Source organism: Thermobia domestica, chromosome 3, assembly GCF_964235325.1.
Source record: "Thermobia domestica chromosome 3, izTheDome1.hap1.1, whole genome shotgun sequence".
Taxonomy (NCBI): Eukaryota; Metazoa; Arthropoda; class Insecta; order Zygentoma; family Lepismatidae; genus Thermobia; species Thermobia domestica.
Window position 1 is genome coordinate 150,564,995 of NC_137456.1, and position 14,368 is coordinate 150,579,362.

Consider the following 14,368-nt stretch of genomic DNA (forward strand, 5'->3'; position numbering starts at 1 on the left):
TGTACCACTGATTATACACGTCATATCTTATGTTCTACATGACAGATTGACACTGAATATTGCACTCATTTCATATAGTGCTCTTTGCAAAACATGTACTTTTCTTTGCAGTTGGCAACACTGTTAACCCCACCGGTTGCCTTCATTTGTTCCCTATTGTGGCAAGTCTCTTTCTATACATCACTTGTCAGCATTGTATTTTGCCGTGCCCCCCCTTTTTTTTTTTGCGGAATTTGCACTTTTCCCCCTTGTCCAACCTTGCTGTTTCCCGAACTTACACCCCTTATATTTCTTGGACCTATTGCTATGGGCAGCTAATTTTTTGGGAATGAGCATCTCTGTTACAGCTCGTTCAATTGGCATAGGTCACATCTTTCACTGCAACTATCATTTTCGGAAGGTTCCCTTGTGAGAAGCTTCCATGGAACATGGTCTTACGCTAACCTCTTCGCCTTCAAGTACGAATTTTTTGTTTTGATGTCGTCCATTCACTGTAGAATTCTTCGCTCCCTCCTTTCCTCTTCTGCTACCATACCCTCTAGCAAGTCTCTCATAACATTCTTATATGATGCCCCAACTATTTTCTCTTCCTTCTCTTAATAATATCTAAACTTATTTAATTCTCCCACCAGTTCTAACTCCCTTTCATTCCTTTTCCACTCGACCAGTTTATTCTCTCCATTCATCTCTATACCCACATTACGAAACATTAGTCATTGTAATCATTTTTGCATAATGTTCATGTTTCCGCAAAATAGAGTAGAATACTCCACACGAAGCATTTCATGAGTCCTTTTCGCAAACCTTTATACAAGGCCCTAAAAATAGCATTTTGTTGTTCCTAAAGACTTGTTCGCCATTCCTATCATTGGTTTTATTTCATATTCACATTTCATATAATCAGTAATAATACCACACAGTTATTTAGAAGTATTCAATTATTTTATTTTCTCATCTTCTACTTCTATACCGATACAGACCGCTAGGCCCCAATCAGAGTGGCTTTGTCCTTTTAACATTTATTTTCTTTCCATATTCTTCGCAGCTCATCCTCAAGTTTTCTAACATCTTATTGTTTTTTTCTCTTACTCCGCATCTAGCGCCATATCAACTACGAACCGTATATACCTAATCATACTACCTTCTACCGAAATGCTGTCTTCATTGTGCAGGCTATTATCACTATCTCAGATAATAAATAATGTTGACGAGACACATTATCTCTATCGCACTCCGCTTCCAACTGCACTCTCGTCTTACATTTCCCTGGATTATCACACTTACTTGTTGGTTCATAAAGAAGTTTCTTAAGAGTCTTCAATCTGTTCATTCAAATACAGTTTTCTTTAGAACTTCCAACATCAATTCACAATTCATGCTTTCAAATGCCTTTTCAAGGACAAATAATACCTCATACACCTCTTTTCCTTCTTCTATAAACCTTTCACCAATCTCTTGTAATAAGCAAATTGCATTTATTGTATCCTTGACTCTCCTGAATTTGAACTGTTCCTCCTCAACCTTACATTTGTTCTTACATACAACATTCTGTTCAGAATTCAATGTAAAACTTTTTGCATGAGATAGGAGACTAATAGTTCTATAATACTCACATCTTTCTGGATTAGATTTCTCAGACATCGGTATGATGATCGTATTCAAAAGTCTTTTGGCCAGTATCCTCTTTCATATATATCATTGCACAGTCGAAACAATTTTTCTTGTGATTGTGTTCTATATTCTTAATTAATTCGATTTTTATATTAAATATTACGGCCACCTTTTTATTCCTAATCTTGATATAGTTTTTCCAAATTCATCACAAAGAATACAAAACCCTTTATCATCATTGCATACTTCATTTTCGACTTCAACATCTAGGTTTCACGGTCTGCCCCTATTCTTATATTAATCCTCAACATATTTTTCCATCTTCCTAATACTTCCTTCTCTCACTATCTTCCTTTCTTACTTTCCACTGCCATCATAATAACCCCTTGTTTTTTCAAGTTCCATAGATTTAATCTCTTTGTACACTTCCTCACATTTCCATCCTTTTTCTAATTCTTCTATGTCCCCGTACTTTTAAAAATCTTTCCTTGCTCTTTCTGTTTCCCTTAGTAACAAGTTTAATTTCCTCTACAACTTTCTGCCCTCTTCCTTAATAACCTGTTTCCAGGTCTTTTTCCCTCATTTTCTGCAACATTTGTTCTCTAACCCATGGTTTCTTAGCCCTTTAGTGTTCGCGGTAACTCACTACTTGTTTTGCAGACTGCTGTATAAACAAATTAAAATGCTCCCACTATCTGTTACTACTTGTACTTATTCTTTCCCCGTTCGAGTATCAGATGAAATTGCTGACAGCTCAATCGTATTGAATTCGAGCTCAAATCGTCAACAGAAAGTAACTTTATATATATCTGTTTCTTCTCTTGTCCATATAAAATTTAGTTGTAGAAATAAAATATCCTGAATACCACAGCAATATGTTGATTGGTGGCGTTATTTGCAGAAGTTATATTATACAAAAATTGCAGTTCCTCGAAAATGAACTAACATATTTGTTTATGTTTCCTTTATCAATTATATTTACAAGTCCAAAAGTGTAGTTCGCATGTAATGACGATGCATCAGCATTTAATAATTGAGAATTAAACATACATTCCATTCATTCCTGGGAATAATCTGTTATATTGCATTGGGAAATTGTTCTAACAGTGATAATGTTTCAAGAGAAAATTACCATGACTGTTTGACAACTTAAAACAGGATCCCCAGAGAAGCACGATTACCTTTCACGATGTCGATGTATCCATTGTAGTAGTTCTGATCTAATGGAAGAAAACGTAAAAGAAATCGTGTAGCCAGTATAGCATTCAACAGACTCCATCGACCCACACACGTCCATATTCATTTCACAGTGTTATAAAGTAAAGATAACACCATTAATTATACTGTATGTTCTGGCACGGGCATATTAAGAAGTTGTATGTCATCCCGTGATTACTTACACTAATAGAATCATTGCTGGCTTGTCGTTAGATGAGATTTTTCTATACTTTGCTTCCAAACACACATCGCTGTCGCGGAGACATTCCGTGTATTCACATGAATTTTGCAGAACAATAAACCACATTTCTTGTTAAACGACCATGATACACAGTACGAATGAACCAAACAAGGGCAGTAAAGAGCTCATTCATACAACGTCTAGGTATAATTCTAATAGTTCGTGGCTCGAAACCTGTCGTAAAATTTCTCTGGGTTCAGACGCACTCTTCCATTCCTTTATACAACGTCACAGCGTTCACAAACACCGGTATGCTTTCAAACTTTCACTAAAGAAACATAATTACGTTAATCACAAATTTGTGGTATGCGATTTGTAAGATAAAAATTATTTCAATTCAGTCAGCATGTGTTTCACGTGTTGCACTCCTTCTCTTGGTTCTATAAATAACGCTTTTTTAAGCAAAAAGGCTCCAATTTATAGTATTCCTACGATTGTTACGATATTTGATGTTCTTTATTAACTAACAACCTAACTTGATCGATCAAAAATCTTAAGTATTTATAGCGTCAGAAACAAAACATAGTCACTCAGTACCATGTACGGGCAGTTCAATCACAGTCGGACTATTACGCACTTCTCTAGGATCTTGTGTTCTTTTATACTTCTATTTTCTTCGTAAAAACGAAGGTTTTCTTCACCTGTTATAAAGATTTGAACTATATGCATCTGCATTCATTCATTTTATTTCCAATATGTCATTCCCATTTTGGATGTTTTCTGGTACTATCACTATGATATTCTTTCCTTATGGCATTCGGAACTTTTATCCTTATTATAGATTATTTCAATTCTACATAACAACGGTTAGCTTTCCTGTGCATTTCTAATCTTGTTAAAATTCACTTTATTCAAAGTTTCTTTATTGGATCATAACTTTCAATCCTTGTTTTATTATAAATGTTATAATCAAATGACACAATACATAATAAATAAAGCAAAAGCTTTAAACAGGAACATTATTTTATCCATCAAACTAACAACATTAGTTTAGACATTTTTCAGAAATATTACCTCACTATATCGCTAGCATGCCTTGTAGAATTGGTGTTGTATAAGAACATAAGGGAAGATGAGAAAAATTTGTTATTTTGTCCAATACGATCATCTCGTTTTATTGTTTTATTACGTTCAAAAATAGGACATTAAAAATAGTACAATAGGGTCAATTTAACATGTCATGAAGTATCATCATATTTTTATGCACAACGATTATTATTATGTTTTAGTTTAATCTGATCTTTTAAATCTTCTGTCTATTGTTCTGCTAATTTGTCTTATATACAAATGTTTAAAGTTCAAAACAGAGTTTATAATTATAAAATATTTAAAAAATGTAAAACTTTTCTTCTTATTATTTTTTGAGTTCCTCAGGATTTATGGTTTTTAAACTTATCACGTGTCTCTTGCTTTATATTTTAGAATTATGTGTTGCCGTCGACGTGAAATAAATTTATTATTTTACTGCAACGTGTTTGACCCATGCTCATTTCACGGTAGGTATACTCACGAAATTGCTAGGTACGGCACTGATTTCCCCGCAAAAGTTTTAACGTTTATAAAGTAATATCTTTTATGTTTTAAAAATCTTTTATTTCTGGTTTCTTCTCACCTCTCGCAATAAATTTAAATGGGATGTTGAAAAGACCAAAATTCCTCCCACTGAACGAGTTTGGAAAAGACAATAGTAGCGAACGATGTATTCTGATTCATTTAACTTTACAAAAATAACGGCAGTAGTGCTAATATAGACTTCAACCGTCTGAGTGGCTATAAAACTTGTCCCTATTATTATTAGTAAAGTTATTATGTAAACAACCAAGAGACGTTAAAGACATACGAAAACTACGAGAAGAATGGCTAATTAATTAGCTGAAACTAATAAGAAGAAATAGAAATGTTATTCAAATTGAATATCATATGGCCGCTTTAGGTTTCCGTAGTACTTCACTACAGGATATTATTAGCCGAGTAAATTAATTTTAGAATTTTCTTATCCTACCGAAGAGATCTAATTAGTTAGATCACCAATATGCAGTTCAAATGTCCCAAAGCATTTGTATCTTATTTGTTGACACGGTCTGATCTTTTTGTTTTTTCTTGATGATCATTTAATCGTGATCACGACAATTTCTTAATCTTAAGTACAGTCTCAGAGCTACTAAATTGTTTCACATTTTTTCTCATCGCATCCAACGTACTGAGCGCGTTTCCTTACAATGATTATTACAACATTATATTGTATTACGTATATTACACTGGAACCACACTATAATAGGTTCCAGATTATACTGTTCTTATATTGCAGAATTTTCTGCTTACAGTTACTTGCTGAAGCAATTACATTTTATTCATTGCCTAAGTGTTGACGATTTTGAACCTCCTTAGACTACGATTAATATACATTTCAGAAATTATATAACCAAAATGTGTTGTATTTCTGACATCACCTACAGGTTACTGCAACATCGAGAGCAAATATACGGTTCATATGCCGCAGGTCGGCGGGCTACACATTTATTTGTGCCAAATATAGTCAATAGCAGACAACATTTTGTGGCTGCTTATTTGTTACATGTTTGTGTCCTTTCAGTATGATTGCTGGATCCACCAAGTCTCGAGATTTGCTTGTCATCGTCATGTAAGTACCCATAATCAACAACAAGATTTTGTTGCATTAACTGGGCAGCAATCAAATTTTAATATGATTCGAAAAGTAAGAATTATGCTGACTTTACCTTTATCACGCACTTACTTTATCTCATAAGTGAGTTTATATTTAGTATTCGAGATGAAATAACAGTAGCTAAATATGCTCTCTATCATGAATTACATAGTTTTCTGCGATCTGTGCGTATTTAAAAACTTACAAAACTTCATTTTAAAGGTGTTGAAGTGTCTGTAGTAAATCGTACAAGTCATTCTACTGAGATGACATTAACTACAGCAACAAAGCAGTATTGTCTGATGAGTGCTGGGACAAGTTGTGATACGGCGAAACGGACATGCGGCATCAAGCTGTTGCTTTGCTCAGGAAATGCCCTGGTAAATGGATATAAACATCGTCAATGAAATTAATAAATCTGTAAAACTTATTTTGGGCAACTGATACACGTCGTAGCAAGCTATTAATGTAATAAAATTAACCTGGAGTGCTCTCTTATTATACACTCTCAAAATATACATTCTTGTTTAGTTCATGACATCAAATACCATAAGTATCATGTGTCGCCGAGACTTCCTCACGTTTTTGCAGATTGTCCGGAGTACTGAGATCTAGGGGAGTATTTCTAGTAACCAATAACATTAATCAGCACTTGAGGAACTCTTATTAGTGACTTGTTCTTCTTTCGTTCATGGAATGAAAAAGGAAAATTAGCAATGTCTAAAGCTCGTTTTGTAGATTTTACCAATTTTCTGTACAATTTTTATATTTCATGAGTTACTGAATTGTTATATATCTTATAAAATCTTATATTTGCTTTAGATTTTCAAACATTTCTGCTTTAATATTCAAAGCATTCTTATTACTTTTGATCGAGAGTAGGAGAGAATATACAACTATATTAACCTGTTTAAACTATATTATTATATTAAACTAAGGTGATTGTGAGAAATTCAAATTCGAGATTGTAACGAATTTACACGTTTCATAGCCCGTATATCCTAAAAATATTACGTGCAAAAGTCTGTTGAACTGTTATGTTGTTGCAATATACATATGTACCCTCGGGCCTGAATCCCATACTGTTCAACGTATTCGTATAATATAAATATGTATTTCATTAATAACCCTCCAATATAGTATAACTTATATGTCCTGAAAATCCACATTTACAAGTTTATTTTCAGGGTGGGTTTACTTCCATAAGTTTCCCAAGAACGTCTTATATTTTTTCTTCTTATTGCAGAAAAAATGTTGCAGTAATAACTGCTGGATAACGACTTTAATTTATGAAATTGAACCGGGAAAAATTGAAAGTATTAAAATAATGTTTGACTTTCAATTTCATTATAGCTCTTTGTTGCAATGAGCAGTATATGTGAGTTATTAATATTATCTTAAAAAGAAAACCGGATCCGCATATGACATCAATATTTCCACCAAGATTAACCTTGTATTAATAACCTTAATGAAGCAGGAAAATTGTTTCAAAATGTAATTTTATGGTCTCTTGAATGTTTTGAATCGTAGCTCCCACATTGGTTAACAACTTGAGTTACTCTTCTCCTTTTTACTGACTGAAGTAAATATGGATGTTAAGATTGTCAGTGAAGAAGTATGTAGTATTTAAATTTCCCATTTTCTTGTGATAACTCACTGTGTTTTCTCAATGTTATTTTTTGTTTTACTTTTTGTCCAGTCTTAAAAAGCATTGCAAATATTATTCTTATTTGTGCCACATTTCCCATCAATTTAGACAAATATTGTTAGTTAATATGTTTACTGACTGAACTCAAGTCATAATAACATAAGAACATCAAATATATATAATAACATCTCATATAGTGTATGTTCAAAACGTTTATATATTTTTATGCAATAATATTAATATTATCTCATTTTATGTTCTAATAGATTGTTTAACGTACCGCATATGATGTTTGCTGTATTATCTCCATCTGTGCAACCGAATTCAAAGTCACACACATCCCTTGTAGTTAAGCATTTTCCTGAGTTACATCGATATTGATTTGGTCCACAGGTACGATTTGCTATCAGAAAGTAGAATATCATAAGTCAACAATATCATATTAAGTTAAAATATGAAGAATATTTTTTAATTTACAAATAACCGTTACTTCAAAGTACGCCAATTATACAAACATGCTAACTTTTACTGAATTTTGTCTTGAACTAGCACACTTTGAAACAAATGAGTATAAGCTGAATTTTGCTCGAAGCAAAATCGAGTTTAAGCTAACATCGGTTATAAGCTACGTTCAACTTCGTTTGTATTATCTATTGTTTAAAAACTAAATGCTAATTGGTCATTAGCCATTTTTCTTTTGTCCAATCTCGGAGAAGATAACAGTCTTCTGCGGATATCTTATTACAGTGATAATAAGAACTGATGTGCAATTTTAAAGCTATTAGCTAGACGTGCAAGGAAACCTTCCTTCGGTCACGATAAATCAAGTTGACAAATTTGATGATTGTCTTGTGTTTCGTTGACATGATTGAAATCAGGAATATGGAGGCGGGATCACACACCAAGTTTGTGTTAGCATCCACTATTGAAAATAAAATGAATTCACTTTCCAGAATAAAATGAACAAGCAAGAAAACAAACTCTCAAACAAGGCAAATGGTTTGCTTTCAATAATAAACTCAATTATAAGAAACTGAGTATTTAAAAGAGTTCAGCAATTATTTCTTACACTGATTTCACAGAAGAGTCATGTCACAGTGTACACAGAAGATAGAACTGTTAGTTGATACTGACTGTATTTTGAAAATAATTTTATAATATAAGGCAAAGAAAATACATGTTTTACATCGATCGTGTATAAAATATCAAATATTTTTTGACCAGAGCTAAATTATTAAATTTAATGATCTGTTACAATTAAGTGCTGTAGTCGAGAGATAGTATAGTTGATTTCTCGAAAGCCGCTTTGCAATTTCGACGCACGATATTGAGGAATCTTTTGAGGTTCTATCACTGTGTTAAAAGGATGAGCCAAGTACTGTAATATAGAAAGATTATAATAATTTAGAATCATTTAATCATCAAATTCCAATTAATATTCTATTTTAAAAAACAGGAATACTGGGTATCTACTTAGCAGAATGCAGAGATGTAAAGTGTCCTAAAAAGATTAAATGATTTCTGACGGAAAAAGAACAAGTTGATCTAATTGTAAATACCATTAGCAAGGCGCAATAGGTATTAATATATCTTGGATAACAAAATGCAAAGAATCTCATTGATATTTTAAGGTAAGGTATGGAAAGACCAAATAATATAGCTTAAGTAGACGTATACATATACAACTGAAGTTGTGAATTTGGAAGAATAGATTAAACGTACAAATAAACTAATAAAATTACATTTAAGTTATTTAATTAGGACACATTTAATTACAGAAGAGATGGAAGTCCAGACGTTATTGAAGGAGAGGACGATAATATGCTTAAAAGACGTATACTAGGAAGAAAGAAAAAGAGAAGGACAGTAATAATAAATCACTAGAGAAGCAAAAAGAAGCAATAGACAAAGAATACATGGGAAAATTATGTAGTTAAATGAAAGTAATCGAGACCTGCATAGAACAGATTCGGAATAAAAATCGATTTATACCCCATAACAAAATAATAAAATCTGGTAAATTAGCAAATGCTCATTTAGCAGAACATTCCATTACTAATAGATCAAGTGATAATTGAGCTGGCAAGCATTTATTTATTGGTATAAAGTCGATGTAATTTTTTTCTCAATAACATGTTATTTAATAATGCATCTTAAAAAGATCTATCAAAAACTCTGCAATATTCATTTTCGCATTTTAATACAGTGAAACCTCATGTAAGATAATCAGGTCATAAAAATAAGACCCTATATTTAACCTAAAAATCGATCCATTATTTAAACTTATTTGAACAAACTCAAATTTGACAACACATATATTAAATTTTGTGTTACATCATTTTAAAACACTTACCATTTAAGACATCTTAACAAAAAAGACAAACTTAGCTATTTATGGTGAAGAAAGATATATATATATATATAGGACGAAATAATTAGCAGGTAAGAAAGGTACGAATACCATAAATAAACTACCAGCAATAATAGACAGAAACACAAAGAACATAATCGAAAAGATATTAAAATAAAAAATGTATAATAATAATAATAATAATAATAATAATAATAATAATAATAATAATAATAATAATAATAATAATAATAATAATAATAATAATAATAATAATGAGAATAGTAATAAACGTTTCTTAGGAGTAGTAAACCAATGTATATGTAAAGAAGTGACACAAAGTGTAAGATCTGGAAAATAAATGGAATTTGTTCACAATGGAGACAACGCAAGATATTGAATTCTGACGTAGAATACAAGAAATTCTAAAACTTCGATAACATAAGGGCAAAGAGGCATGAATAGATAACAAATGTATGCTAACAGCACATAATACTACCAAATGAAATGCAGTGAAGTCAAGCACGAAAGTAAGAAGTTGTTTGTTGATAGATACAATATACATTATTAAATATATAGGAGGACACTATTAAATATATATCTCGCGTGATACTACCAAATATAAAAAGGTGTATGAAATAATGAAGGACTTAAAGAATAAAAGTCGTTTGATCAGAAATTCATTGGAGAAAGAAAATCAGATGGAGGAAAATAATTAATGTGGTTCGTTTTCCATTCAACTGAACCTTTCAACAATGGTACAGTACATGTTAAAGAAATGAGCACCGATAAGTAGAATTAAATACAGCAGTGAATAGTAAAAGCACTATTCATATTAAGTATGATATCTTACCAGGATATTGAATTGATCCTGTTTTCGCAAGTAGTACTATTTCAATGAAATCAAAAATTAATAAAAATATCTCAACATTATAGTGTAAAATCAAGTACAAAAATCAATTTAATGTGACTATAAATCTTCAATTTTTTAAAGGTTTTTAACAAACCAAGTTCATTAGTTGATATTTTCATTAGTAAAGTTGTACCTAACAGCAAACGCCTTCGCCGTTTTCAACATATGCAAATAATATTTTACTTATGAAGTTAAATATAAATTTAACCAATAAAAGAAGCAATTCTTATCCATCATAAAAGTGATTGTGATTGCAGTTTATATTCTTTAAGTTATTTAAAGATGACTTAAGAATGTGCCAAATTTAGTTCAAGGCATGTAAGGTCTCATGTTGCAGATTCCTAGGCTCTAAGCAATTAGTAACTCGTACGTACAAGGAGTAATGACTATGGCGAGTACCAAAAGTTTCTTATCATGTCGTCGTGAGATCTCATAAGCCACTTTTATCATTTGTGGGCGACTAACCTGTTTTGTTTAACAATGTTATCTTCTTATTTTAAACATATTAATGAATTCTTTAAAATTGTTGCAATTGTCCGTAAGCACTAATGGTTGCCGATTTCTAGCAACGGAAAATCACCGTAAACTTCTTGTAGGTTTGGGGGAAAGAGGTATATATTGCAATGATAGAGAATGTTGCATTACTGTACAGGAGAATCTCTCAGTGAAATCACGTTCTGCGCACTTCATAATCTGATTTGTGATTAACTCGTTGGCTAACCTTACATGACATATCACCTCCGGCATTTTTCCACATTATCTCATCATTAATCTTGAATAGCACCGCAAACACCTCGTAGATTTGATTGCTGACCTTAAACTATCGTTATCTCGTTTCAAGAATCTTTTATTGTCCTGCTTGGCTTGATATTAAATATGTCCATATCAAAATTAGGAAATTCTTTTAATATACTATTATTGATTCACTATGTACTAACCTCATATAAAGGATTTTCCAAACGTAATGGCCAAAACTAAAACCACAGATTCCTGATACCTAAACAAGCGAAAAAGTTTATACGCCATATAGTTCAGACGTGGATAGGGGCGGAGCTGGACAGCTTCAAATGTGGGGAGAAAAAACTTCAACCTCCCTATCGGGATAATGTTAGAAGCTAGGATGGCGAGTAAGAAATACATAAAAAATCATATTGGCTTCAAACGCATGTTCAAATGTTTGACATAAGTGAGCAAGGGATTTCCTATACATCGTCTGGGGAAACCCGGAATGACATTCCGGCATGTGCAATGCAACGGTGCAATGAAAATGTTCAAAAGGCAGTACGAAGTTGTGATTCATAGATAACGAGAAAATGGTGCTCAAAGCAAAGTACACCTAGCATGGTATACTAACTGCAGGGACAGTGTGCGAACTAAGGGATATTTGGCAGGAGGGGTTAAGTGTATATACAAGAAAATTAATATGGAGAAATTCAAAATTTATGGGAAACATCCAGTTCTACAGAGGGGTATTTCCTCTCATCCACTGGCAACTCTCAAATTGCTCTTGGACAATGGAAAGTAGTATACTCACAGAGTTTGACCAATTACCTCACAATGGGAGTGAAAAATCAACAAGAAACAGAAAGAGTAAAGACAAAGTAGGAAAAGAATGAATTAAATGAAGAAGGAGCGAAAGAAAGAATGAAAGGTAAAAGGAAGAAAGAAAACAGAAGGCAAGAAAGAATGACAAAAGGGAGAACAGAAAGATAAAATGAATAGAGAACCGAAAAAAACGACAAAAAGAAGAAAAGAAAGAGGAAAAGCTCCTCCGTGGCTAAGCGGTTAGCGTACGCAATTTTGGCGCGGGAGACCCGGGTTCGATTCCCGGCGGGAGCTCATGTGGTTCGAATTCCACGTTAATCAGTAGGTCCACGTCTCACATAGCCGCGCTGCTGAAAGGGACGCTAAACTGAAATTCAACTCAACTCAAGAAAGAGAAAAGGCAGTACCTAACAGATACGAGGCAAATACTTAATGACGACGTACTTAACAAAACTCTTCTTGTTCCTTCGGAATAAGTACATATTAGTATTCGACCACGACTACCGATATGGGTGGCCCATCTATTAGTAGTATTGCGTCTCTCAAGTTTGATTCTACGAACGTGCAGCATAAAACGTTAAATGGCATCACTCTACTTAACTGTACAAGAGAGAATCTTTTTTCTAGTACCTGTGTGTGTCAGCGTTAGGTAGTGTGAGTCTGTTCCAAACTTTGATTTTGCTGCCACAAAAGCTGAAGCAGAACACATTATTTCTTAGAGTGCAGGACGTCGAGATAAGTTGCTGTGCAGCAGTTGAGTATTTTGTGTTTAAGGGGGAAATTTGGGCACTGTTCCATAATGAAGAATATGCAGACATGTATTTATTTTGTGAAAAATCAAATGGAAATGCACTGGAAGTAGCACATATGTACCAATACTCTTTCTCCAACCGAAGACATCCAGAGAATAGGACTCTCACTAGGATTCATGAACGCCTGCGGTAACATGGATGCTTTGGATTTGGAAAACGAACAGGTAGACCTAAGGTCATAACATCCGACGTCAGGACAGTGTGCCACAACGCGTAGAATTGTCACCGGAAAGTCCAACTAGGTGAATAGCGTTACAGGAATATGTCCATCAAAGAGTATGTGGCTCATCATAAACCGTAACTAGCTAATCCATATCAGTTTCAACGTGTACAAGGACTTAGTGCAGCAGATATTGCCCCAAGATTTACCTTTTGTGAATGCCAGAGACACCAGCTTGCCGTGCATCCACAGTTTGTGATGACTATTTTATTTACAGATGAAGTAGGGTTCACCCGCGACGGTATTGTAAATTTCTTCAATACACACGCTTGGTGCGACGAAAATCCCCATACCGTCTATGAATCTCGATACCAGGATCGGTTATCATTAAATATATGTCTCTGGATACTAAGAGGTAACCTAGTGGAACCAGACATGCTTTCAAAAACCTCAATGGACCGGAATATCTTCATTTCCTTCAGTGTAATCGGTTGTGTCTTTTCTAGAATTTTCTCTTCAATAGCGGTAAACTATGGTTCAAGCATATTGGAGCACCAGCTCATTTTACTATACATGTCAGACGGTATCTTACGCATTTCTACGATAAACGAAGTATTGGCCGCAGTGACCCTGCAGCTTAGCTTCCCTGATCACCGGATTTGAATTCTGTTGATTTTGGTGTCTGGGAACACTTCGAAAACGTTGTACACAACTCTCCTAATGACGCACTTGCCGACTTAGAAAATCATATTCAAGATGAGTATGAACAGTTACGCAACACACCAGGGTGATGAGAGACATTCAAAACTCACTTCAGCCACGATTAGCACGTTGCATGTCTATGGGAGGACAGCACTTTTAACATCTTCTCTAGATACGTTCATTGTTAGCACGTATGACCTAGAAGTTTGTAGTGCTACTCTGTGTTAGATTCTATGTTAGAAGTAGAGTATATTGTTATGTATTCTGCATGTTATTTTTTATATTACACGACTAATTACACTTGTTCTTATTTCTACCCTCTCTGTATGTTTCTATCTGGTACATCGCTTTCCATTGCTCCTGAGATTAAGCAACCATGTTTATTGGTCTATGCTTTGACTCCCATTGTACATATGCGTATAATCGTACCTGTCATAAGATTTCTTTCTGTATATTTCCATTTTGCTGCATCGTTTTAACTACCTATGACGTACGGACATTCG

The 14,368-nt window shown here is 33.6% G+C and overlaps 1 protein-coding gene across 2 annotated transcripts in view; it reads right to left on the minus strand.

Moving 5' to 3' along the window:
• The window catches only part of LOC145680809 (uncharacterized), a 708,231-nt gene that overhangs the window by 22,963 nt on the left and 670,900 nt on the right, over positions 1-14,368 (minus strand). The window contains exon 6 of one of the 2 annotated variants that reach the window (XM_081751882.1): positions 7,664-7,786. The exons of the other annotated variant lie outside the window; for it this stretch is intronic. Within the exon in view, the coding sequence (XP_081608008.1) occupies positions 7,664-7,786 (123 nt within the window). The remainder of the gene's footprint in view (positions 1-7,663; positions 7,787-14,368) is intronic. 2 annotated transcript variants of the gene reach the window in all.